The sequence below is a fragment of the Mustela erminea genome, chromosome 1 (assembly GCF_009829155.1).
Source record: "Mustela erminea isolate mMusErm1 chromosome 1, mMusErm1.Pri, whole genome shotgun sequence".
In the NCBI taxonomy this organism is placed as follows: Eukaryota; Metazoa; Chordata; class Mammalia; order Carnivora; family Mustelidae; genus Mustela; species Mustela erminea.
In genome coordinates this window covers 218,423,224-218,447,052 of record NC_045614.1, presented here as the reverse complement: position 1 = coordinate 218,447,052, position 23,829 = coordinate 218,423,224, and the positions used below count along the sequence as shown (strand labels likewise).

Sequence of the window (23,829 nt, the reverse complement as noted above, 5' to 3'; positions counted from 1 at the left end):
ACCGAGCCCGCGCCCTCCTCCAAGATCCCAGGCGTGCCAGGTGTGCACGCAGCTTGGAGCGCAGAAGCATTTATTTAACAGCTATTCTGAGCCGGACGTTGTTCTGGGAGAACAAAACTAACCAAAGTCGCTGCCCAAGAAGTTCCTACTCTAGCAGGAGACTCACAATGAACAGATAGATAAGTGACCCGGGCTGCACCTAGAGGCGGCAAATGCAGAAGAGGAAACTGAAGCAGAAAGAACAAGAGAGGCAAGGAGCAGGAAGGGGCAGGGTTTGCAGATATGAGAGGGAGACCACTGAGGAGACAGCTCTGAGTAAGCCCCGAGCGGCAGAGTCCGGAGAGCAGCCTTCTAGACAGAGGAGCCACAGGTGCAGCGGTCCTGGGGAGGCACCTGTCCCGCGGGGGGCCGGCATTCTCTGCTCCCAAAACACACGGTGGGGCTGGCTCGTCCCTACTTGCCCCTGTCCTGCTGAGTCTGCAGAGAACCAAGGGCAGACGTGACCTGCTTCATGGTTGCAGGGGTGGGGAGGCCACCGCCGGTGATGCGTGAGGATCGAGGAATGGAAACCACCCGAGTGTCCCTCAAGGGAAGCGGTCAGAAGCCAGACAGAGCATCCCATGGGCCAGGGAAAGGGCAGCCGGGGAGCCGGGCTGTGAGCGGGGACCTGCCTCACGAGCACGAAGGGTCTAGGCAGCCGCACAGCGTGTGTAGGGGTGCCGCCATCGTGGAGAAGAGCAAGGGAAGAAGCAAGCCCAGGCACCTGGAGGCCCCCCCGAGGTCGGCCGCCTCCCCCCCCCCCCGCCAGCCCGAGGTCGGGGAGGCCGGCGCTCCCTGCGCGGTCAGCACACTTCCGTGTGGCCGCGGCTCTGTGAGACGCAGCTGCATTCGTTTTTCTAGTAAAAACAGAAAATAGTGAAAGACTTTTTTTTAAAAAATAGGAAATAAAAGGTAGTGGAAAATATTCATGATACCAAGGAAACATCAAATAATTAGAAATAAAGATAAGAAATCTGCAGCACCCACAGAAGAAAGAAGCAGGGCGCCTGGGTGGCTCAGTGGGTGAAGCCTCTGCCTTCGGCTCAGGTCATGATCTCAGGGTCCTGGGATCGAGCCCCGCATCGGGCTCTCTGCTCAGCGGGGAGCCTGCTTCTCCCTCTCCCTCTGCTGCTCCCCCTGCTTGCAAACACTCTGTCTCTCTCTCTAATAAATGAATGAAATCTTTAGAAAGAAAAAAAAAGAAGAACGAAACAGAAAGATCCACCATGTTTCTGGACTTCATTTCTTAATTGTCTTTTTAAAAAGTCTGCTCTTCCTTAATCTATGAGGCTCACAGAGTCCAATCCCATGGGTACAGGGGCTTTAGAACTTGACCCCAATGTTCTTTGGGAAGGTGATGGCACAGGCACAAAACCCTCCTGAAGACCGTGGTGCTACACACGTGCATGGTCATTAGCCCCCGGGGGGAGGGTGGGGGCTGGAGCCACCGCCGTGGCTGGGATCCCAGCCCCCACGCAGCAGGACCCGGACACACCCAAGGACCGATGACGTCACACACGTGTCATTTCTAACACACTCGTGTGACTGAGTGGATGGAGTCCTCGTAGCCAGTCTTGAGGCGAAGGGCAAATCTTTTGCAAAAATCGTGCCAAACACCAAAAAATATTCTGAGTAAAGATGTAAGTAGCAAAAATGAAACACAAACAGAGATCAAGATGAATGTCTTTTTCCTCTTGGGATGGAAAGGAACTTTTAAAGTTCAGTAGGAAAACTAGAGATCACGAAAGAAAAAGCCACTGGATGTGACTTAACAATGCAGGACAGTCGTGTGTACAAATAGCGCTGAACACGAAGATGTCCGCGACAAGCCCAGGAGAACGCTGGCGGCCGACACGGATGACGTGAGAGTCAGCGTCTTTAATGTTCAAGCAGTGCTCGGATCAGTAAGGGAAGGACAGACAGTGGGAGTGCGACCCAGCACAGCGGAGCCGGGTTCCCCCCTGTCCCCCTCCCCCCCGCCCCCCCTTCCCGCCACCCCTGCCCAGCACAGTGGGGTGCTGTGGGGAAGGGGCGCTGCTCTGGGGCTCTGGGGCCCGGTGTCCCTAGGAGGCCATCCAGAGGCAGGGAGGAGGCGGCAGTCCCCCGTCTCAGCCAGGAGAGGGGGTTGTCTGGTCATTTTTGTGGGGGGCACCCGCTCGTACAGCTGGAAGTGCATCTGGCCTTTTACACTCGGGTTACAGAGTGGCCTCGTCTGGGGTCTTTGGTGTCCGCAGGAGCACTGGGGACCCAGCTCGGAGGCTTAGCCGCCTTGTCTCTCCCCTCTGCCTCTGTGGCTGAAGCTCCGAGCCCAGCACGGTTGGTCCCCTCAGCCCATGAGCCCAGGCCGGGGGCTGGCAGCTCCGCTCTGTCTTCCGAAGCCCGGTCACAGGGAGCCTCGGGAGGGTCTGGCGGCCAGAAGGGCCCAGGACATACTGTGTGCCTGTCCTTTGCCTGGGGGTTCATTTAGTCTCTGAGAAGTCCTGCAGGAAATGTGCTTGGCCTCTGTCGTGCTTGGCCTCTGTCGCCCTTAACGTGCAAAGAATGTTCCCCTTCCAGCGCGCTTACAGACACGGCACGTGAAAGTGAGCTCACGGAACACCGGTTTGGGAAGCCAGCTCCAGACCGAGCAGAGAGAGGCAGCCCCTCTGCCCAGGAGCCTGCCGTCCCGGGAGGGAGTGACGGCTCTGAGCTCCCGCTGCCCGGTCACTGTCCCTCCGTCTCCTCGGCCTGACCAGTCCACAGGCAGCCGGGACCCTCACCTGACATCTGGAGTAAAAGGAAAGGGTCCCGAACCCCAGCCCCAGATGGACACTCGTGCCTGATCTCTTCCCAAACGTGCCTCAGGGCAGCGGTGCCGGCGTCTGCCCTTAGCCAGCTCTCCGGGGACAGGCATCTCGGTCTCGGCTGCCAGGCCCCCCTCTCGCTTCGTTTGCCCGAGATCCTTCTCCGGTTGCCCGGAGTGGGACCCCCGAGTCCCTGCTGCTACTTCTGGGGCCGCTGCACAAACACAGAGGACAGCCTGCGGGCTGACGTGGGGCGGGGCTGTCTCTCCCCAGCCCCAGGACGTGAGCATCCAGCTTGCTTGGCACCTGGACCGGGCTGGGAGTCCCTCTGGCTACTCGTGACCAACCCCCCCCCCGGCTGGCCTGGGGCCCCCCTGGAGTCTGGAGGACACCCGCCGGCCCGAGAGCACCTGAACTTCCCCGTCCTCCCCCAACCCCCGCCAGGATCAAGCTGTAGGTGACCCTGTCAGGCCGGAAGAGGGGGCTGGCAGCCCTGAGAGTGGCCCCAGGCACGTGGGTCCTCCTCCCGTGCCTCCGTGGTCTGAGGCTGTGGGGGCTCCTGCAAAGGCTGTTGACGTGTTTGACCTGTGCCCACGCCCACCCCGCGGACGCCCCGGCCGTGGGAAGGCAGGGGGGTCAGGAGGCCTGGCCGGGGTTCACCTGGACAGCTTCGGAACAGGTCCCCGTGGGGCCTGAAGGAGGCCGGGTACACGGCCGGGGCTCAGCCAGTACTTCCCACGGAGGTGGAGGAGCCTATTGTATGTCCTGCCCTTTGCTCCCACAGGGGACTCTCCACGTGTGAGATGTTAGGCTTCCTGGGGTTTCCACGGGCGAGAACAGGTGTCCAGAGATCCCCAGAGGCCTGGCACCTGCAGCCAGCAGGAGAAGCCCGCGTATCTCATGGTTTGGTCCTGGGGATGGTATTAGGACGTGAGCCGGTCACCAAGAGGCTAGCTCCTCTGGGGTCTGTCTCCAGACCACCAGGGCACCCACGCTCTGTGACCTCCTGCAGACCGCTGCAACAGGGTGCCCAGGGACCCCTAGACAGAGAGCAAGGCCCCTGCTTGGGAGCATCCTGGGGCCACACCAGCACTTGTCCCCCAACCCGTGCAGAACGTTCTGTGAGCCTCCGCCCCACACGGTGAGGACCGGCGGCTCCTGCCCCCCCAGATGCTCTTCCTGCCCCGTGAGCCCCCCAGCGAGAACACGGTCCCTTCCGCGGAGCCAGAACAGCCCCTGCAGCCCTGCAAGGAGCCCGGCGTCCTCCAGACTCTAGAACAAGGCGGAAGCCCAGAGGCTCAGCAGCGACGCAGGGGCCCAGCGTCCCTGTGATGATCTCGTCCCCGGTGTCCTTGCTAAGTGACACCCAAACGAAGCTAAGAAGAGGAGGGGAGAGCGACAGAGGCGGTTCCATCGCAAAAAATTAAATTTAAAATTTAAAAAATGGGGGGCACTTGGGTGGCACCGTCGGTTAGGAGTCCCAATCTCAGGGTCGTGGGATGGAGCCCCGCGTCGGGCTCCGCGTCGGGCTCCGCGCTCGGTGGGGAGTCTGCCCGGGGTTGTCCTCTCTGCGCCCCTGCCCGTGCTCTCGCTCGCTTTAAAAAATGTTAAAAGTCGCAAATATACAATTTTAGAAGAAATACTTTTAACTATTTATAAGGGTATCTTAAATATCCTGTGCTCGCGTAACTAATATTATTATAATATCCACGTTACCCGAAGCAGTCTACAGACCCCGTGCCGCCCCTGGCAAAACTCCGATGGCATTTTTCACAGAAATAGAACGAATTATCCCAAAATGTGTGTGGAAACAGAATGGACCCCACATGGCTAGCGCAATCTTGAGGAGGAAAAAAGCTGCAGACGTTGTGTTTCCTGACCTCAAACTGCATCGTGGGGCTGTGATACGGTGCGAGAGCCGCATAAAACAGACACGCACATCGGCAGACACATGTAGAACAGACCGCCCAGAAGCAAACCCGTGGGTGTGTGGCCAAGTAATTTATGACCAAGGAACGAAGAATATACAAGGGAAAAGGACAGTGTCTCTTATCAATGATGTTGGCGACACTGGTCAGCCTCACGCAAAAGGATTAAACAGGGCCACTTTCTTCCACCACACAGAACAATAAACTCAAAAACGGGTTAAAGACTTGAGCGTTAAGAACTGAAACCTTAAAACTCCAAATTTGTAAATTTCCTATCTGATAAGGTGTCAATGTTCAAAACAGACCAGGGACACATATAATGCAATACCCGTAAAACAAGCAATCCTATTAAAACACGGGCGGCAAGCAGATCTGCATGGCGCCTCTTTTATCCAAACAAGACCGACAGAGTCCCACAGGCACATGAGAAGGTGCTCACTCTCACGAATCAGGGAAATGCAAATCAAAACCACAGTGAGACCACCTCGCACCTGTTAGCGTGGCCAGGATCAAAAAGACAAGAATGCAGAGGAAGGGGAGCCCTCCTCCTGCTGGCGGGAACGCGAGCTGGGGCAGCCGCTCTGGAAACCAGTGTGGAGGGTCCTCAGAAAGTTGGGAATAGAGCTGCCCTACGGCCCAGCAATCGCTCGTCTGCAGTCGCAAGAAAACAAAAACACTGACTCAAAAAGCGACGTGCTCCCCCGTGCTCACAGCCGCACGGTGCGCAGCAGCCCAGACCTGGAAACCACCTAAGTGTTGGCGGGAGGATGGAGAGAAAACACACGGCGTGCGGACAGGGCTGCCGCGTGCCCTGAAAAGAAGGAAATCTGGCCATTTGCAGCGTGGAAGGACCTTGAGGACATTATGCCGAGTGAGATAAGTCAGACAGAAAGACAGACCCCGTACGACCTCTTTTTTGTTTTGTCTAAATTTATTTAAATTCAATTAACACAGAGTGTATTAACTACTTTCAGAGGTAGAGTTTGGTGACTCGTCAGCAGCGTACGACACGCAGCGCTCGTCCCATGGCGAGCCGCCCTTCCTGCCCGTCCCCCAGTCACCACCCCACCCCCCCCCCCCGCCAGCGACCCTGATGACTTCCCAGAGTTTAGCATCTCTTACGAGTTGTCTCTCTCTCTGTTTTGGTCTTAAGTTTATTCCCCTTCCCTTCTCTTCCCCTGCGTTCCTCTGTTCTGTTTCTTAAATTCTACGTAGCAGTGCAACCCCCTCATTGCCTTCCCCATACGACCTCTCTTAGGTGTGAAATCGAAACGCACACGCGCACACACGCGCACACGCGCACAAGCGCACACGCGCACACGCACACCCCCTGCGCTCAGGGCCGCAGAGAACGGGCTGGTGGTCGCTGCAGGGGAAGGACGAGGGGTCGGGTGACGAGATGGGAGGAGGTGGCCCAAAGACACACCGTTCCGGGTACAAAACAGGCAAAGTCGCGAGAACACAGCGCACCGTGGGGACGACAGCTGACGCCGCCACGTTGCTGAACAACGGAATAATGCCAGCAAGTTCTGTGCTTTTACCTGTACAGTCAGCTGGCCGAGCTCGCGGTCCCAGCTTCCCAGACTGCACAGCTGCCCCGTTATCCTCTGTCATCGGGGGACAGCCTGGCAGGTGGAGGTCTGTCCCCGCGGACGAGGGGCTGACAGTCACCCACGCGACCGGCCGCCGCGCGCTTCCGTTTCCTCGGTTTCCCTCCGGTCCTTTTCCCTCCCAAGACCCCGTGGGACATTTCAGCTGCAGGTGTCCCTGGGCTCCTCTGGGCTGTCACCATGTTGTGGACGTCCTTAGCCTCTGCTGAGGACCTTGGCGGTTTGGAGAACGCCTGGGCGGGACCTTGCAGAAAGTCCCTCTACTGGAATCTTCCACAGATGTTCTCACAGGTCAAGCGATTAGAGCTCGTGGGCTGTTGGGAGGAAGACCCCAGAGCGGGAGCACCCTCCTTGTCACTGAGGAAGTCAAGCCGGCCACCCAGCGGAGGGGGGGTCCGTGCAGACTTACCCCCCCCACCATTCTGCACTTCTCACCGGAAAGTCACTGGGCCCACATCCAAGCTGGGGGAAAGGGAGTCACTGCCCCTCCCCCGGCATCACCCCAGCATCTGCCCAGCCTGCAACCGTCCTGAGGCTGGGCCCCTGCGGAGTCCCCAGAGGGCCCAGAGGTGTCCCCCTCCCAACCACGGCCCCCCACCCGCTGTCCCTGGGCCCATCCCAGCCGCAGTAAATGCCCCCCGCCCCTTCTTCCCCAGCCCCACTCTGGAAGCCACCCCCCAGCTACCCAAGCCAGCGCAGAACTCCCTCACCCTGACCCTTGCCCCCCTGCCCTCCCCTGCGGGAGCCCCGCCTCCACCCCAGCCCGGAGCACTGAGCCCCTAAGCCCCGCCCCCAGCACCCTCCCCCACCCAGGTCCCTAGCTGCCCCCCAACTCCGCCCCCTCCTCCCACACCCTAAACCTCCTCACAGAAGTGGCTCTTAACCCCGCCCATCCTGAGGGCGGCCCTCCCCCACCCTCCCCCACGCACCCCGAACCCCCCCCAGTATGAGAGCCCGCCTGAGCCCCTCACCCTTCCACGCAGCACCCCCTGGCAGTGAGGGTTTCCTGACCCCTCCGCCGCCCCGCCCGCGCCCCCGCACGTCAGGCGTCACGCGGAACCCTGCGCACCCCCCCACCCCAGTTCTCTCCTGCCGGTCCACACCCCTGGCCCCCTGTTCTTGGCCCGCAGGTGTTTTCTGGGAAGCCCCTTGTCACAGTGTCATGGCTCTCTCGCCCGAGGGGACCCCGAGTGTGGAGGCCCTGGGCCGCTCCGACCCCGAGCTGCCCCCCGAAGAGCCGTGGCAGGCCACCTGCGAAATCCGTGAGCCCTTCCGACTGCTTCGGGCCTCCTGCGCTGGGGGTGTCATGGGGGAGACCAGAGGACGGGTCTGGGGGACCCTGTGGGAGGAGAGAGCACGGCGGTATCGGAGGGACCCACAGCTGGGGGTGGACCTGGGGCCCTCCAGCCCACCCCAGGCCCCCTGCCCTCCCCTTTGTGGAGAGAAGCCTGGCAGGCCCTACACAGTGGCGGGGGCTCTGGGCCGGGAGGGACAGCCCACAGGGGACACACCGGGCCTCGGGGCATGATTGGCGCTCCCCACAGGTCTTCCTGGCCCGAGGTGCTGGGTCAGGAGGGGTAGGTGCTGGGTCAGGCCCGAGGTGCTGGGTCAGGCGGGGTAGGCAGCAGTGTAGGGGGGCTCAAGCTGGGTGATCAGGTGCGTCCCCCGCGCGGGGAGCCAGGGTTCTCAGGCAGAGGCCCACCGGCCGTCTTCTCCCTCCGTCCGGGTCCGTCTCCCGCGGGGTCTCCGTGTGGTTGTCCCAGTCCTGGAGCCGGACGCGGAGCAGAGCACGGATGTGATCGTGGTGGGCTCCAGCGAGCTGTCCGCACCGGCTTCCCCGGCGCCCTGCAGAGGTGAGGGCTCCTTCCAGTATGGGTCCCTCCCCGAGGGTGCCAGCCCCAGGCCTGGGCCATGTGTAAGGTGCCAGGCTTCTGGAATATTCACAAGCCTGGCAGAGGCGGGGCGGCACCCTCCGCCCCCCGCCGCCCCTCAGTTGCCGTGAGACCAGGTCACCCTGTGACCCTTGGCCACGTTTGCAGGAGAGGAAGGCCGGAGAGGGACCGGCCCTCTTCTTGTTCCGTTTCTCAGAGCTCCTTGCGTATGAAGTCAGGGTGAACCAGAGGGACATAGAAGGTGAGCCCCGGCGGGGGGAGAGGGCCGGGTCAGCCCGCCGCGGCCGGCCTTGCTCAGCGTCTCGGAGAAGGCCGTGGCCGTGGTGGGGGTCCTGCCCCTCCCCCCGCACCCACCCCAGGGCCCAGAGCTTCATTCCAGCATCTCCCAGTGCAGTCCCGGGGTCACGCAGCCTTCCCCGCAGTGGAGATTTTCACTTCACTTTTCATTCCCCCAAAAAGAAACCCCGGACCCCACCTGGGGTACTGCCTCCCCTTTCCAGCATTAGGCAGCCGTGAATCTCCTTTGTTTTTCTGTGGATTCGTGTTTCCATTTGCATTTTCTAAAGATTTGTTCACTGGAGAGAGCCAGCGCAGGTGTGGGGGGCGGCCGGGAGGAGGGGCAGACAGAAGGGAGAGCATCGGAAGCCTACCCGTGCCCAGCGCGCCCAGCACAGAGCCCGAGGCGGTCACTCTGAGGTCGTGACCCGACCCAAGCCCAAATCAGGCGTCAGTCCCTGACCCACGGAGCCGCGCACACCCCCATACGCAGTTTAGGGTCCGTTTATCAATCTTTGCAAACAAAAGAACCCACACCCGAGAAGCCAGCTGGGACTCTGAGAGGCGAGTGTGCACGGTGGCGGGGGGGGGTGGGCAGCGCAGTGGCCAGGCCGAGTCCCCGAGCCGGGAGCAGGGGCTCCTGTCCCTCCTTGTGTTCCGCCGTTGCTGAGTGTGTCGCTCGTTTGCCGGTGCCACGACCCCCGATGCGACGCCGGGCCCTCAGACGTGTGCATCTGCTGCGGGAGCTTCCGGGTGCACACGCGGCACCCGCTGTTTGAGGGCGGCATGTGCGCCCCCTGCAAGGTATGCGGGGAGCCGAGGGGGGCCTTGCTGGGGGCCTCGGGGCCAGGAGGTGCCAGCCCAGCTCTGCCCTCTCCAAGGACAAGTTTCTGGACTGTCTCTTCCTGTATGACGATGACGGGTACCAGTCCTACTGCTCCATCTGCTGCGCCGGGGAGACCCTGCTCATCTGTGAGAACCCCGACTGCACTCGGTGCGGCTGGGGGCGGGACTCGGCGGGGGGGTGGGGGTGGGGGTGGCGGGAGGTGTGGCTCTGCGGGGGGGGGGGGGCTCAGAGGGGGGCTCAGCCCCAGGAGGGGGGCCTCTGCGCAGCAAGTGGCTCAGAGCAGGGGCGGGGCTCAGCCCTGGTGGCGGGTTGCTGGGAGGGCAGTAGGACCTCAGTGCCGGGAGGGGGCCTCGGCCTGGCACTCAGAGCCGGCGGGAGGGCTGGACAGTGAGCCCCTGCCCACCATCTAGGGCTCACCCAGCCTCTGGGCGCCTCAGCCGGAGTGTGGGGGGACGTGCCCCCAAGACGATTTCCATCTCTACCCCAGTGTCCTGTCTGGTGTGGAGCCTTGACGGGGTGGGGGGCAGGGCGTGTCGGGAGATCTGCGTCCCCGATTTTCCTCCTCACTGTTGTCAGTGCCAAGGCGTGCGGCAAGCTCAGTCATGAGTAGGGAAGTGACGCACACCCGCTCCCCGGGGACAGGCGGTCAGGCTCCGGGCCAGGCAGGGGCCGCCAGCTGCGGCCCACCCCACCCCCGGGCCACTGTACTTGCGTCTCCCTCCCAGCTCCGGCTGGTGTCCTCGCCCTCAGCTGGGCTGGGAGACGCTGACTCGCCGCAGCCGGAGTGGGTTCTGTGGAATCTTCCGGAAAATCGCAGCTCACCCCCCACACCGCTGTCTTCTGCAGACACTCGCTCCTGTTCCTCTGGGCTCCTGGGAGGGACTGGGCCCCGATCCGGGGGACAGCTTATTCTCACCCCTGCCCCCCGGGAGCATGAGGGTGGCTTCTCCCTCGCTCCGAAGCCAGAGCCGGCTCCCGGCTGCCCGGTGGCCGAGGGAAGGCCGCGTCCATGACGGTGACCGTTTGACTCTAGATGCTACTGCTTCGAGTGCGTGGACACGCTGGTGGGCCCCGGGACGTCGGGGAGGGTGCAGGCCATGAGCAACTGGGTGTGCTTCCTGTGCCTGCCCTTCCCCCGCAGCGGGCTCCTGCAGAGGCGGCAGAAGTGGCGGGGTGGGCTGAAGGCCTTCTGTGACCGGGAGTCGGTGAGGGGCAGTGAGGGGGCGGGGGTGGGGGCTGGGCACGGGGGGGCTGGGGAGGGCTGGGGACTGGGCTTCCAGGACTGATGGCGAAGCGCGGGGCCCTGACTGTCACGTTTCTGTGCTACCAGCGGCTCTGAGAGCCGATGATGAAACAGGCTTGAAGCAAATGCTGTTGCCTCATTTTCCTGCCGGGGCCTGGCGGACGCGCTTCTTCCAAGCAGGGTGTGAGCGTTCGCGGCGGGGGGGGCTGGGGCTCGGCAGAGGTGCGCCCCGAGTCCGGCGAGTGGGAGCAAACCCCGAGGCGGCCCGCATAGGCAGGGACGGAGCGCAGCGGGGCACAGACGGGTCACGGACACAGGGCATGGACGCGGGACCCCTCGAGGGTGGAGGCCGGGAGCCGTGCGCTAGGCAGGCGCTGTGGGTTCATCCGAGTGAGTTGAGCCACGTCTTCCGAGTCCTAGCCCGTGGTTCCTGGGACGGGGGCCCATGTTGGAACTGGGGTCCGTGTGGGCGCGATTTAGCTCCGGGTCTCCGGTGAGGTCATCCTGCTTGGGTAGTCCCTGCAAGGCACTGACAGGTGTCGTAGGAGACAGAGATGGAGATACCCAGAGGGAAGCCAGCCACGTGACCCCGGGAGAGCGGTGGGAGGGACCGTCTGCCAGCCAAGGGACACTGGGCAGGAGGACTTCCCTCGGAGTCCCCGGATGGAGCCAGACCAGCTGCACTCGGACTTGGGGCTTCTGGGTCTCCAGAGCAAACGCACAGGAGTGGTTTTAGGCCGCAGCTTGTATTTCATGTTACGGCAGCCCCAGGAAGCTAGGACGGAAGCGTGGTCACTCTGGGGGAGCAAGCGGGGACAGCAAGCGACCCACACACCCAGATCTGCCAAAACTGGGCACCCCTCCAGCTCCCCCAGCCTCCGGCTCCCCACCAGCCTCCAGATCCTTCTGGAGGTTGGGCAGAGTCTTCTCAGGCAGCAGGTCTCACCCCGTGGACGTGGGAAGAGGGCAGACCCCCAGCTCCGTGGAGTGGGCTTTCTGGGGCTGCTGCTGTGTGGTGGGAAGCAGGTGGGGTGACGGGGCTGCCCACCGCCCCCCAGGATGTGCCAGAGCCACCGTCTCACGGGCAGGGCTGGGGGTGCCAGCAGGCTGGGAGAGAGCTGTGCCGACCCTGGGGTGCTTCCTTCTCTCCGCGGGCTCCCCTCTATCCTGGGACCCCGGGCTGGCCCAGGGCACCCTTACCCAGCTGCTCGGCCACAACATTTCTGGGAACACCCGCACCTCCTTGCTGGTCACCTGGCACCGGGTGGGCCTGTCAGGCGCCTGGCTCTGCCCGGGGGAAGGGACAGCTTGTGCTCCACGCCCGACGGGCCTTATGGTGCTTCTTGGAAACAGAAGTGCACGCGATCCTAGTAGAACCTCTCCCCACCCCATCAGTGCCGTCCGTCCCCGTGCGGCAGACAGCACGCTTGTCAGCTGCAGGAAGTTCCCCTCAGAAAGGAAATGGAGTTGGTGTCAGAAGTGGTTTCAGGCTGGGTGGGGGCAGGAGGAAGGGGCTCCCCACCCCCACAGCTGCAGCAGGGGACCAGGACACCCCCAGGGTCCACTGCCCTCCTCACACGCACCTCACCTCCGAACTCGCCAGCCCCCACCCATCGGCTCCAGCCCCGGCGCAGACCCTTGCCCGCGGGGCTCGGGGTCGCCTGCTCAGGCCTGGGCTCTGCCAGACGGCAGCTTGATGTCCTGTTCGTGGGGCACCGGAACCCCCAACTGCATCCTCCTGGAGGCAGGGGCCCTGGGTGTTTGATGCACAAGGGGGCGTCCTGGAAGGGGCAGGTGGGCGTCCTCCGCGAGCTCTCCTGTCCTTTGTCCTCAGCTGGGAGCTCGCAGAGCGGCCCCGTGGCTCGGGGACCACCTGGAGAGCCCACGTGGGGAAGGAGACAAGTCGGGGAATCCCCCTGTCGTACTCAGGTCCCCCCAGAAGCCCAGAGGAAGTGCTTCCCCTCGGGATCCGCTTTCCTTCTTCCGCCGGCAGGAAAAGCCCCTCGCTCCTGCCTTCCCGCGCTCAAGATGACCCGGCGGGGGGGGGGGGGGGGCGTTCAGGGCTGGAGACCTCAGCCAGGGAGGGCACCTGGGGGCGGGGGCAGGGCCGGCCTGGCCTGCAGGCGCGTTCAGGGGTATCTCCCTCGGTCGGGAAATGCCTCTGCAGGACCAGAAAGACTTTTCCTCGTGCCTCACGGGCTCTGCAGCCGTCACCCCGAGAATTGTGTTTTTAACAGAATTCGCTGGAGACGTATAAAACGGTGCCCGTGTGGAAGAGAGAGCCAGTCCGGGCGCTGTCCCTCTTTGGGGACATCAGGAGAGGTGAGTGGAGTGAGGCCTGCGGGTCCTGCCCTGGGGACGGACCCGAGAATGTTCCCGGGGGGTCAGGCGGCAGGCGGGCGGGTGAGGACCCCGGGGCTCCCTCCTGGGAGACAACACGCAGGAGGCGAGCGTGGGTGTGAAATGTCCCGAAGTGGACCCAGGCGGTCCTCCTAGAGGGGCCCACCGGCCGCGGCCCGCCCACGGCCACCGAACACGAGGTCCACTCCGACCTCGCCGCGTGCCTGACCGCCCCACAGGGCTGCCAAGCTCTCGCTCTCTACACAGACCCCCAGCTTGCCGGCCATGCGACGCCTTCCAGCCTTGCTGGGGGTCCTGCCCCCGCCCCCCAGTCCCTGCACTGACCCCCTCCTGCTGGTGCCTTTGCAAATCCTCTGGACTCTTCTGGGCCCAGTAGACATAAGAGGAACCCATGAAAACGCTTCTTAGTCTCTGGTCCAATGGAATCGGGAGATTCATTCATTCCATTCCGGGCCCTGTGCTCGGCCTTGCGCACTGCGGCCAAGGCGGCCCGTGGGCACCACGCTCGGACCAGGGGCCTGTGGCCAGAGCGGGCAGCGGCCGCAGCGGCCGGTGGAAAGAGCCGGGAGTCACCGCCCCGGCCTCCCCACCCCGAGGCTGCTTCCCTCGGTCTAGTCGGTGCGAGCCTTTCTGGACTCCTCTTCCCAGCCGCAGGCCGAGGGCTCCCGCCACCACGCCCACGTGTCCCACAGCTGGCCGGGTGACATCAGCCGGAACACCACGGCCTGGCGGGTTTCCTAACCCAGAGCCCGACACCGCAGCCCCAGAAGGCCTGGTTTTGCAACAAATCCCTTGGCTTTCTTAAGTCAGCACCGAGGGGTTTGCTGGCTTGGCCTGTAGCGTCGCACCCAGCGTCGTCCTCAGCCCCCGTCAGCTCGCGAACCAGCGAGCGTTTGCTCGTGTTTTCGGATCAGCCATTGGCCGTTTTGCACTGCGGGGGTCACGCACCGGCCCTGCCGCGCCCTCCTCTTGTCTCCCCGCGCAGAGCTCGTGAGTCTGGGCTTCCTGGAGAGTGGCTCCGCCCCGGGGGGACTGAAGCACCTGGACGATGTCACAGATGTCGTGAGGAAGGACGTAAGAGCGGCCGCGTGCCCCTGCGCCAGGACGAGCGCCGTGTGCGGGAGATCCGGGGCTGGGGGGCGGCGGGTGGCGGGGATGGCACCCCAAGGCAGGGGAGAGAGGAGAGAGCCGTGCTCGTGGGCCCCACGCTGCCCACAGCCCAGAGCAGAGCTGTGGGCCCAACGTCTCCACCGAGGCGCGGAGCTCCCAGGGACCACTCCCAGCACCAGGGACAGCGTGGCCCAAGCAGTGGGCTCCAGCCCCGCCTGGGGTCTCAAGGAAAGTCTGGAACCCAGCCGCTCGTCGCTGGGGGCACTCTCCGAACACAGTGATGGAATGTTCTGGCTCCCTCGAAGGCTGTCTCTTGCTGGCTGGGGCAGCGGCCTGGGAGGAAGTGCCTTGAGATGACTCAGGAGGCCCCAGCTCTGCCAGCAGCCCTTTGCGGCTGACGGGAGGGGGCTGGGCAGCTTCCCCTGGTGGCCCCGGGGCAGGAGGACCTGGTCTGTCGGTCTCTGGCGCAGGAGAGGTTGCTGAGAGCCACCAGGCGTGGGCAGGGCATCTGGGCCGGGAGTGCCGGCTGCTGAAGGGGGCGGCCGGCCCCGAGGAGGGGCCCACGTGGGGTTGTGCTCTCCCTGCCCCACGGCTCTGCCCCCCGTCAGGCCTGGAGCAGGTGGTCCGAGGGGCCTTCCCTCCTCTCTGGCTGCGCCTGGGGAAGCCGGCAGCCTTGTTGCATCCCGGGCCCCCCTGCCCCAAAGCTGGTGCGGCCTCTTCGTGGGGCGCACCAGAGCCCCACACCTTTAAACGCCATGCCCATGGGCCTCCTCCAAGACCCCCCGTCTGCCCTCACCCCATCCCCTTTAGAAGAACCCCCGTGGGGCCTTTCTGGAGCCCGACCCTGGGTGATGCTTCTCCCAGACCCCAGGGCAAGGTCCTCCCTCAAGGGTAAGACAGGGCGTGGGACAGGCTGGTGACACGAGGCCTCCCCTGCCCGGGGCATCTCCCTGCCCCTCAGCTAAGCTCGCGGACACCCGCCTTCCCCGCGGTTAGGAACAAGGCGGGACCCCCGTCTTCTGTGGCAAACCTCATTGATAGTCCCGTGACGCCTGCGATCAGGGACGTGTGGCGGCGTTCCTGACGCAGTACTGGAAACCTGTGTTCTCTCCGTAGCCCCAGGGACACCTGTTCCAGCAAGCCCGGCTCAGGGGTGCGTGGCGTCCCTCAGCGCCCCACGCCGCCCCTCCGGCCTCACTTCCTCTCGCGAGGCCCGTGACGCGGGCCAGGCTGTTGGCAGCCCCTCCTAGAGGTGGGGCGCGGCGGTCCGCACCTGCACCTGCTGCGGCTTTCCCGGATGGGGGCTCCGGTCCAGGCTCGAGGGGGCCGGCAGCTGTGGGGGGCCTGGGGGGCCTCGTTTAGACTCGGTTTTTCTCCGTGCAAAACTTCGCGGCCCCAGGTTCTGGGGGCGAGCGGCTGACTGTGGGGACCGTCAGCCCACACTCGGCTTCTTGCCCTGACGCCCTCTCTTCTGTGCAGACACCCGGGCCGTCCCTGAGCCCAGCGGCCAGACGCCCCCTGGGAGGGACACGGGGACTGGCTGGAGGGGACACAAGGATTAGGAGCAAATCATGGGATGTGGGCTCTTGGTTAGCAGCTCAGGGCGGTCGGGTCCCTCACGAATTTCTTTATTTAGTAGAATGACAGAGCCTAGAACTGTCAGCGGGAATCCCTCCGGCCCCGGAGAGGGGTCGTTGGGTCCCTGTGGTTGAAGAGCATCCTTCTGTTGTCTGCCCGGGAGTGAGCGGAGGTGGATTTTGTCTTTTTCCGTGGGCCTGCAGGGCCGCTGACGGCTGCTGACGGCTGGCGGGGAAGGTGGTGGCCAGCGGTCAGCTCCGGGCCACCGGCTGTCACGTCAGGCGCGCACAGAATCCGTGTGAATCCCAGCCAGTCCCTGTGCCGACCTTCCCGGGGCGGTTCCATAAGATGCAGAGGGGTCACCTCAGACCCCACGTGCCCTGCAGGGTGCTGGCCTCTCCTCAGAGGACAGAGGCTGGGCTCCGCGTGTCCTGAGGCCGGGGCCACCAAGAGCCACCGTGGCAAGTCTGACCTGGTGGGCCTCACTGTCCCACCGGGGTCCTGTGGGGTCTCGACCTCATCGCAAGCCACCCACCTGGACACACGGGGTGCCCGCTGCTGTGGGGGCTCTTGGGCTCTGCGAGCCTGTGGCAGGACAGGGCTGTCCCGCGCGGCCATCGGCAGTGTGCCCGTCTCCGGCAGGTGGAAGCGTGGGGCCCGTTTGACCTCGTGTACGGCGCCACACCCCCCATCGGACAGGCCTGCGACCACCCGCCAGGTAAGACAGGGCGGCCCGCCCACGGCACGGCCCTCCTGTGTCCACCGTCCTGCACCTGAGCGCCGGCAGCCTGCGTTCCTACACACAGCCGTCCCCGGGCCTCCCCCGCATGAGCAGCCTGCCCCCATGGCGGGTACGGTCTGCTGGGTTTGAGCCCCGGGAAGCCACACGGCACCGGACAGTGGCGGTGGGGAATCTGTCACCCCAGAAGCTGCCCGGGCCCCACCTGCCTTGCGTCTTGTCTCTGTCTCCCATGCTCTGCGGGATGCATTCTCGGGGAGACACAGACAAGCTCTTTGCTCGCAGGCACTTCTTGCCCTGCGCTGCTTTAAGTGCCTCGGCCCTTTCCTGATGCCGGCGCGCTGGGGGAGGCTGGGGTCGGCGCGCGGGACACACGGACCCCAGGGCCCTTGAGGCCCAGTCACTCTGGAGGGGACAGGCCTGCCCTGGGGAGCACGTGGGGGCCCGGGCCAGGCCAGCCTCACCGGAATGGCCTTCCCACAGTCACCCCTGCCTCCCCAGCTCCTCAGCACGCCCTCCCCACACCTGTCCACCCTCCCCCAACCCCCTAGCCTCCCCCTCCACCGCACCCCCTCACCGGGCACCCACCCCTGCACACCCCCCAGCGTGGTACCTGTTCCAGTTCCACCGCGTCCTGCAGTACGCCAGGCCCAGCCCGGGCAGCCGGCAGCCCTTCTTCTGGATGTTCGTGGACAATCTGGTGCTGAGCCAAGATGACCGGCGCGTAGCCACTCGCTTCCTGGAGGTACGAGCCGCAGTCCGGGAGGGCGTCCGGGCAGGTCAGGGTGGCCTCCCCGGGGACAGCAGGGCTCACGGCCCCACCCGGAGCCTCCCCTTCTCGGGGCTCAGGAGGGCCCACTGCTCTCCTGAGGCACAGACCCTGCTGTGGCCTTGGGGGGCGTCCCGCAGCCCGTGGTTCCTGCACTTCCTTCCGCACATGCCAGCGTGGGGCTCCCGACCGTGCCCAGAAACACCTCCGTACGCCGTGCACGCGGGCACACGCCACACACGTGCACAGAACCACACGTGCCTTCGGCCTCTGGGCGCCAACAGCCTTGGGTGTTCTCTCTGCCCCCCTGAATTCTGACCCTGAGAGCAGCCGCCCTGGGCTCCCCTGGCCAGGGCCCTCCCGGCACTGACCCCCTGGGACAGGACACCCTTGGGGCCTGGCGTCGCCTCTCAGGACGACCCCCCACACTCACAGCGGAAAGCTCCCGGCCACCGGGCCCTGTCCCCTCGCCTGGCTACCTCAGGGGTGCTTTACGCAATGCCTCAGATCTGCGGAGGCTTTCTCCCGAGCCAGCCCCTCCGAGCCCCTCCGCTGCGGACCGGTCCCCCTCGTTTGCTGCTTCAACGGCGTGTTTTGTGGCTTTACTTTGCTCAGTCGCAAAAAAGAACTGATGCAGGGCGTGTGTGGGCGTCTGTGGGACGGACCCGGGGGGGCGTGCGTGCGCCAAGGGCTGTCATCCTCACGGCTGCAACCCTCTGCCGGTGGGGCAGTCCCGGCCCCCAGCCCCCCGCGGAGACACGGGCCCACGGGGGGTGTGCACCCTTCCTTGCAGTCCTGCTGTGTGGGGGCCTGGGTCCCCCCGAGATTTTCCAGACCTTCGGCCTTGCCATCTGGCGGGTTCGGATGTGTGCGCGAGTCACGGCGCTGTCCGTCAGGCTCCTTCGGCTCCGTGGCCTCATCGCGTCACCTTGAGGATCACGGCGGTTTCTGGCCGACTCGGTTAGACTTTCTGGGCGTCTGGGCCGGTCCTCTGCAGAGAGCAGTCGTCTCGTCCGACGTCACACCTGCGGGGCCCTGCCCTTGCCTCGTGGTGCAGGCGCCTGCCCGACGCTGTCGGAGCGCGACGTTGGCGGGACACCCCGTCAGGGTCTGCCTGTCCCAGAGATGGGTCCCGCGCTCCCTGCACCCCGCGTTTTCTCTAACACCCCCGTCTTGCCGAGCACGCGCGTTCCTGCCGGGGTGGGGAGACCTCGACGTGCCGCACGTGGTACCGTGTGTTTTCACCCGGCGGGTGACCGGTGTTCTGCACAAACGTTCACAACAGCCGCCTGCCGGCTTCCAAAGGAGAGAAAGCTTCGTCCCAGAACCCCGCAGACACAGGCGGGGCACAGCACGTGCACGTCGGTGACGGTAGTCGGGGCGACGGACAAGGACCAGGCGATCGGGCGGACGACACCCAGCCTTCTCAGCGGGGGGCCCGTGGAGACACCCAGGGTGGGTCCCCACTGACAGGCCCGGGCGGGGCGTCCTCTCCACAGCGGATACTTCCGCTGACTGTCCCCGGAAGGGCCGTGTTTCTAGGGCCTGTGACGGGGTCTGAGGTTGAGCGTCTGCTCAGCTACGTGCAGTTCGGAGCGCGGCATTTCCACGTTCTCGTGTCTTCACGTCCTCCAGGACGCCGGGCTGTGTGTCTGCCTCCCCTCGGGGATTCCGTCCTGGGCGGCCAGCCCTGCCCGGAGCGGGAGAGGATGTGAGACAGATTCGTAGGCCTCGGTGTCCAGAGCGGAAGGGCCGGCTCTGACCTGGAGGCCTGACCACGTGTTGTAGAGAACCGGGCTCCCGGGGCTGCTCACGAGCCTCATTCCCCGGCCACCCGGGCAGGTCCCGGTGGTGGGTTCTGGGGGACAAACCAAGAAGCATCTGTCCCTGCGGAACAGGCAGCCGCTGCGTGTCTCTCCCCGCCGGGCCTGTGTGTGCAGGAGGCGGCCCGTGTGTCCACAGCGACGGGCTTGGGAACGGTGCTCACGGGTCGATTCAGCCTGTGTCCTGCTGGGTGTCAGGGACCAAGGGGCTTCCTGCCTCAGTTTCTCCTTGATGCCTCCCCCCCCGCTGTGGCTCCCCCTCCCGTTGGTGGAGGGTCCATCTCCCTCCCACCCCCACCCCATGCTTCAGGGGCTCCAGGATCCAGGCAGCCCCCTCGGCTCCCAAGGCCAGCCTTTCAGAAAACTCTTTTCTCCCGGCGAAGCCTTTTATCTTTCCGAAGCAAAACAGCTTTGGCAGCAAGACCGTGGACGTCATTGTCCCGCAGGGCGGTCTTCCTCTGTGCTGGAGCGGGGGGGACCTGCCCCTGTGACCCAGGGGAACGAGGAAATGGGAAGTCCACCCGAGAGAAGTTCTACGACACGATCTCAGCCTCTTTCCCTCATGAGGTCATAAAGGGAAACAGAAGTGACACACGAGCGCGGTAGCCGGAGACACAGTCAGGAGGGCCCGATGTGGTGCCCAGGGAGGCTGAGGCCTGCCGGCACCGTGGGGGCCACAGGTCATCCCCGATTCCCCAGCCGACATTCCCACCCCACAGGCTGAGCCCGTGACCATCCAGGACGTCTGTGGCCAAGCCGTCCAGGACGCCGTGCACGTGTGGAGCAACATCCCGGCTGTGAGAAGGTTCCCTGTGTGTTCCACGGCCCGCGGGAGCCTGGGGGGCGCTGGAGGGGGCTTGGGGGGGCACTGGTGCGGCGTCGGTTTCACCAAAGGAACACAGAGCCCTGCCCGGGCGGCCTCCGTGCCCAGGCCAGGGGCTGGGTCTGGCGGGCCTTAGGTCCACGCCCCAAATTCAGGGCAAATCCAGGTCAGGAACAACCACTCCCACACGGGGGGCCTCTCCCCCGCTGCCTGCGCGGGGCATGTCCGGGCTTCTCCCCGCGGGGCTTTGCGGGGCTTCCCCGAGTCCCGGGAAGACAGTCCCTGCTCCCAGACACCCGTCACCTGGCCACGAGCGCCTCCCCACAGCCCCTTGAAGCTGCGCCCTGCCCTGCACGCCCCACACCTGGGCACGCTCATCCACACTCCTGCGCACGCTCACTCACACTTTCTCGCTCACGCAGCCTCACCCACGATGCATTTCTGGGCTGTGCTGAACAACAGTCCCTCAAACACGCCAGGCTCTGGGCCCCCGTGCCCCTCCCCCGCCGCCGGAACATTCTCGGGATGATTTTCCCACAAACGTCCCATCTGCCTCGCAGCCCCACACCCCTGCTCCCCCCAGCCCCACTGCTCTCACAGCTTTCTGCTCCCAGGACGCCTGCCCTCCCGCTCCTGACCTCAGCGGCACACGGTGCCCCAGAGCCCCTAAGGACGCGGCAGCCCCTCCCCCAACCCCGTGCCTTGTGGCTCCTGCCCTTGTGTTGAGCCGACATTGACAGGATCCAAGCGAAGTCGTGTCTTTTCCCGACAGCCTCTGGACACTTCTGTCCACCCGCCTCCCAATGCCGGCACGCCCCGGCAGGTGCTCACGGCAGAGCCCGCCCGGCCCGGCGCTCGCCAGACCCACACCGGGTTCAGAGTTTAGGCGGAGCCCAGGGGAAGCAGCATTCTGAGCCGCCTTGACCGTCAGGCCGCTCCTTCTGCCCCGCCCGCGCTCTCAGCGCATTTCCGTCTCGTCCCCCTCTCGGGGGGCGGCAGGCGGGGGCCAGGGAGATGCAGGTGCCCAGGGAAGCACTGGGGCTCCTGGTTCCCAGAGGCAAAGCTGGAAGCAGCGTCTTCACGACGCTTTCCCTCAGGCTCACGTTGTCTCTGGGGAGACGCGACAGCCTTGCTGCAAGTGGAAGCATTTTGCCGACAGCCAGGGTCGTCCCTTGGACGACAGGTGGGGGGGCTGCCCCGGGGAAGCATCTGGGGAGGGACTGGGACTGGCACTTGTGTTTCTGGCTCCTCATTTGTGCCCTTAATCCCCAAAGTAAACCCAGAGGAGTTCCCCGACTGTGGTGGGTGCCTGGGAGCCCGAGACCGGGCGCAGGGTGGGGGGCCGGCTGCGGCCTCTGGAAGCCGTGAGCCCCGCCGTCTGCTCAAACTGCAAGGCGGGCGGTGTGCGTCTCCCCCGAGGCCGGCCCCACACGCAGGGCCTCCAGCGCTGGCAGCCGCAGGACCCTCGAGGACCTGCTCCATATGGCTCGGCTCTCGGGGACAGGGGTTCCCCGGGAATGCCGCGCAGCACAGTTTGCCCAACCTTGCCCACTGGGTCCTGCCCTTTCTTCTGCGTGGTTCCCTCCGCGATGGCCTCTTCCCATGGGAAGTGGACCTGCAGAGCTGGGGCCAGGGTACCAGCTCCTCCCTGGGTGGGGGCAGGGGGTGCCATCTCGTCCCCGACCGCCAGGACGGCTCATCGTCTACCGCTGGCTGGGAGAGTCCCGGGAGAAGGGCCAGGGCTTCTAAAGACGCTTCTCTTGGAGACCTCTGGGTCGTCTAGCAGGACGGGCACCAGCAACTTCCCCATGTGCTGCCACCCCCGCCGGCCATCCCCCCGCTCTGGTCCCCGGGGCCGTGGGCAGCTGGGGCTGGAAATGATCCGCCCTCTCCCCCCCCCCCGCAGCAGGCACTCGGCCCTGGCTTCCCACGACGAACTGTCCCTGCTGGCTCCGGACAGGCAGAGGACAAAGCCTCCAGGCCAGGGACCGGCCAAGCTGGTGAAGAATTGTTTTCTCCCCCTGAGAGAATATTTCAAGTATTTTCAACAGAACTCACTTCCTCTTTAGAAATGATTTATTTTACTATGAAGAAAAAAGACTTTTGTTAGAACCAGACAACTTTCCTTACATTGTTTCTTTTTTCCTTTCAAATTATTATTTTGTTTGCTTGATTTTGGATTTTCCAAGGTTGCCACAGACGTGTCTTCCCTTTGGGTGTGGTGATGAGGACCCAGCCTTGCGGTGCCCTTCTCCAAGGTGGGCGGGGGGGTGACGTTCCCAGCCCCCGACCGTTACGAAGCATGTTTGCTGCTGAAAATGTTTCTGTGTGCCGGTTGAGAAGTTAAAAATATATTTATCGTGCTGGTTATGGGTCACATTCTTGTGTTTCTGTGTGTAAGGCCAGCCTCGACTGTATCCTGCGGGACGGGGCGGGTCTGGGGTCGGGGGAGATGAGCGGACCTGTTGTCCTGAGTGGGCGTGGCCCGCGCTCCCTCGGTGCCCTTGGCCATGCTGGCACGTGACCGCCGTAGGCTGTGATCATGAAAACCACCCAGCCTGACGACAGCCGCAGGAAATCGCAGAATGCTACACTTGGCAAGCAAAGGGAGCACGGGCAGAAGGACAGAGCAGGGCGCTCAGAGGCCAGATCCGAGCGCGAGGCACAAGCCCGCTGGGGCCCCTCGCACGAGAGGGACTTGCTTGCAGAAGGCGGGACCCCTGCGCACCCCGGCCGGAGGCAGAGCTGGCTTCAAGTCACACGTAATGAACCCCAAAGTGATCTTTCCCGATGAGCCCGGGAATCCCCCAGGGATGCAGATTACATGGTAACAGACAGCTTGTCCTGGGCGTCCGGGAAGGGGCGACGAGCCCCCGGGGCCCATGCCGGCGCTGGGAGCCGCGTGCACACCTTGCAGAGGAAAAGCAGGGCTAAAATTGGACCTCCTGAAGATCTTTTTAAAAAAATATCTTGAAGTAGAATATTCGTGGTAAGGATTAATTTTATGTTCCGACTGACTCGGCTGGGCCACGGGGCCCAGATATTTGCTCCATTGTTATTCTGGATGTTTCCGTGAAGGTGTTTTTGGATGAGGTTATGTTTAAATTGGTGGGCCCTGAATGGAGCAGATGACCTTCCACGACGTGGGGGCAGGCGGTCTGCAGGTCTGTGCCACCCCACCAAGTCGTACGCTGAAGTCCGAACCCCCAGGACGGTGGTGTCAGGACATGTTTGGGGCGGTGACTTGGGAATGGGACGAGTGGCCTCATCAAAGAGGCCCAGAGTGGTTCCCTGCCCCCTGTGCCGTAGGGGGACGCCACATGGGGACACCACGTGAGGGTGCACGACAGGTGTGTGGCCAGGAGGAAGACTGTCACCCGCTCGGCCGGCCCCAGGCCTGGGACTTGCAGCTTCCAGAGCTGTGGGCCGCACGTCTCCGCCGTTCAGAAGCCACCAGTGTGTGCTGTCTTGTTACAGCGGCCCAGGGGGCCTGAGACACCGGGCCTCTGCCCACCCGAGAAGGCCTGAGGGGAACAGGTTGACCTCTGAGCAGGGCCCTCTCCGGCAGACGGCCTGTGGACTCTGGCAACCCCCCTCCCCGGGTCTCTGGCCACCCAGCGCACCCCCCACATTTCGGATTTATCGCGCCTTGGTAGTTCCGCGAGCCCATCCTTGCCATCGGTTGTAGAGAAGCCTAATACAGAAGTCCTCCCTGAGTCCGCATAAACCCTCTCTCATGGGTGGACAGGACAGTCCTTGGGCTTTGGGGTCCCAGGTCTAGGGGCCAGGGGCGAATTTATCAAGATGAGTATCGAAATCGAGATCAGAGGTGCCTGAGTGGCTCAGTCCGTGAAGCGTCGTGATCCGAGGTTCCTGGGATCGACACCAAGCTCTGGGCCAGACCGTGACCGTACCCCAGGAGGGGCCCGGAGCTGCCCCTGTCCTCAAATGCCTTGAGAGTCTCCAAGTTTTTAATCCCACCCACAGACCCCAAAAGGTGTCCCTGTT

The 23,829-nt window shown here is 64.1% G+C and overlaps 1 protein-coding gene across 1 annotated transcript; it reads left to right on the top strand.

Annotated features, from left to right (window-relative positions):
* Positions 1-8,119: 8,119 nt before the first annotated feature.
* On the top strand, positions 8,120-21,936 carry DNMT3L (DNA methyltransferase 3 like; the record flags this gene model as incomplete). Its single annotated transcript, XM_032346533.1, is given in 12 exon segments — positions 8,120-8,213; positions 8,449-8,493; positions 9,253-9,332; positions 9,410-9,522; positions 10,409-10,580; positions 12,856-12,940; positions 13,965-14,053; positions 16,310-16,385; positions 17,012-17,151; positions 19,718-19,803; positions 21,728-21,864; positions 21,867-21,936. Coding segments are annotated over 12 exon segments (1,182 nt in total), but the record flags the coding sequence as incomplete, so codon positions are not given.
* Between the last annotated feature and the right edge of the window lie 1,893 nt (positions 21,937-23,829).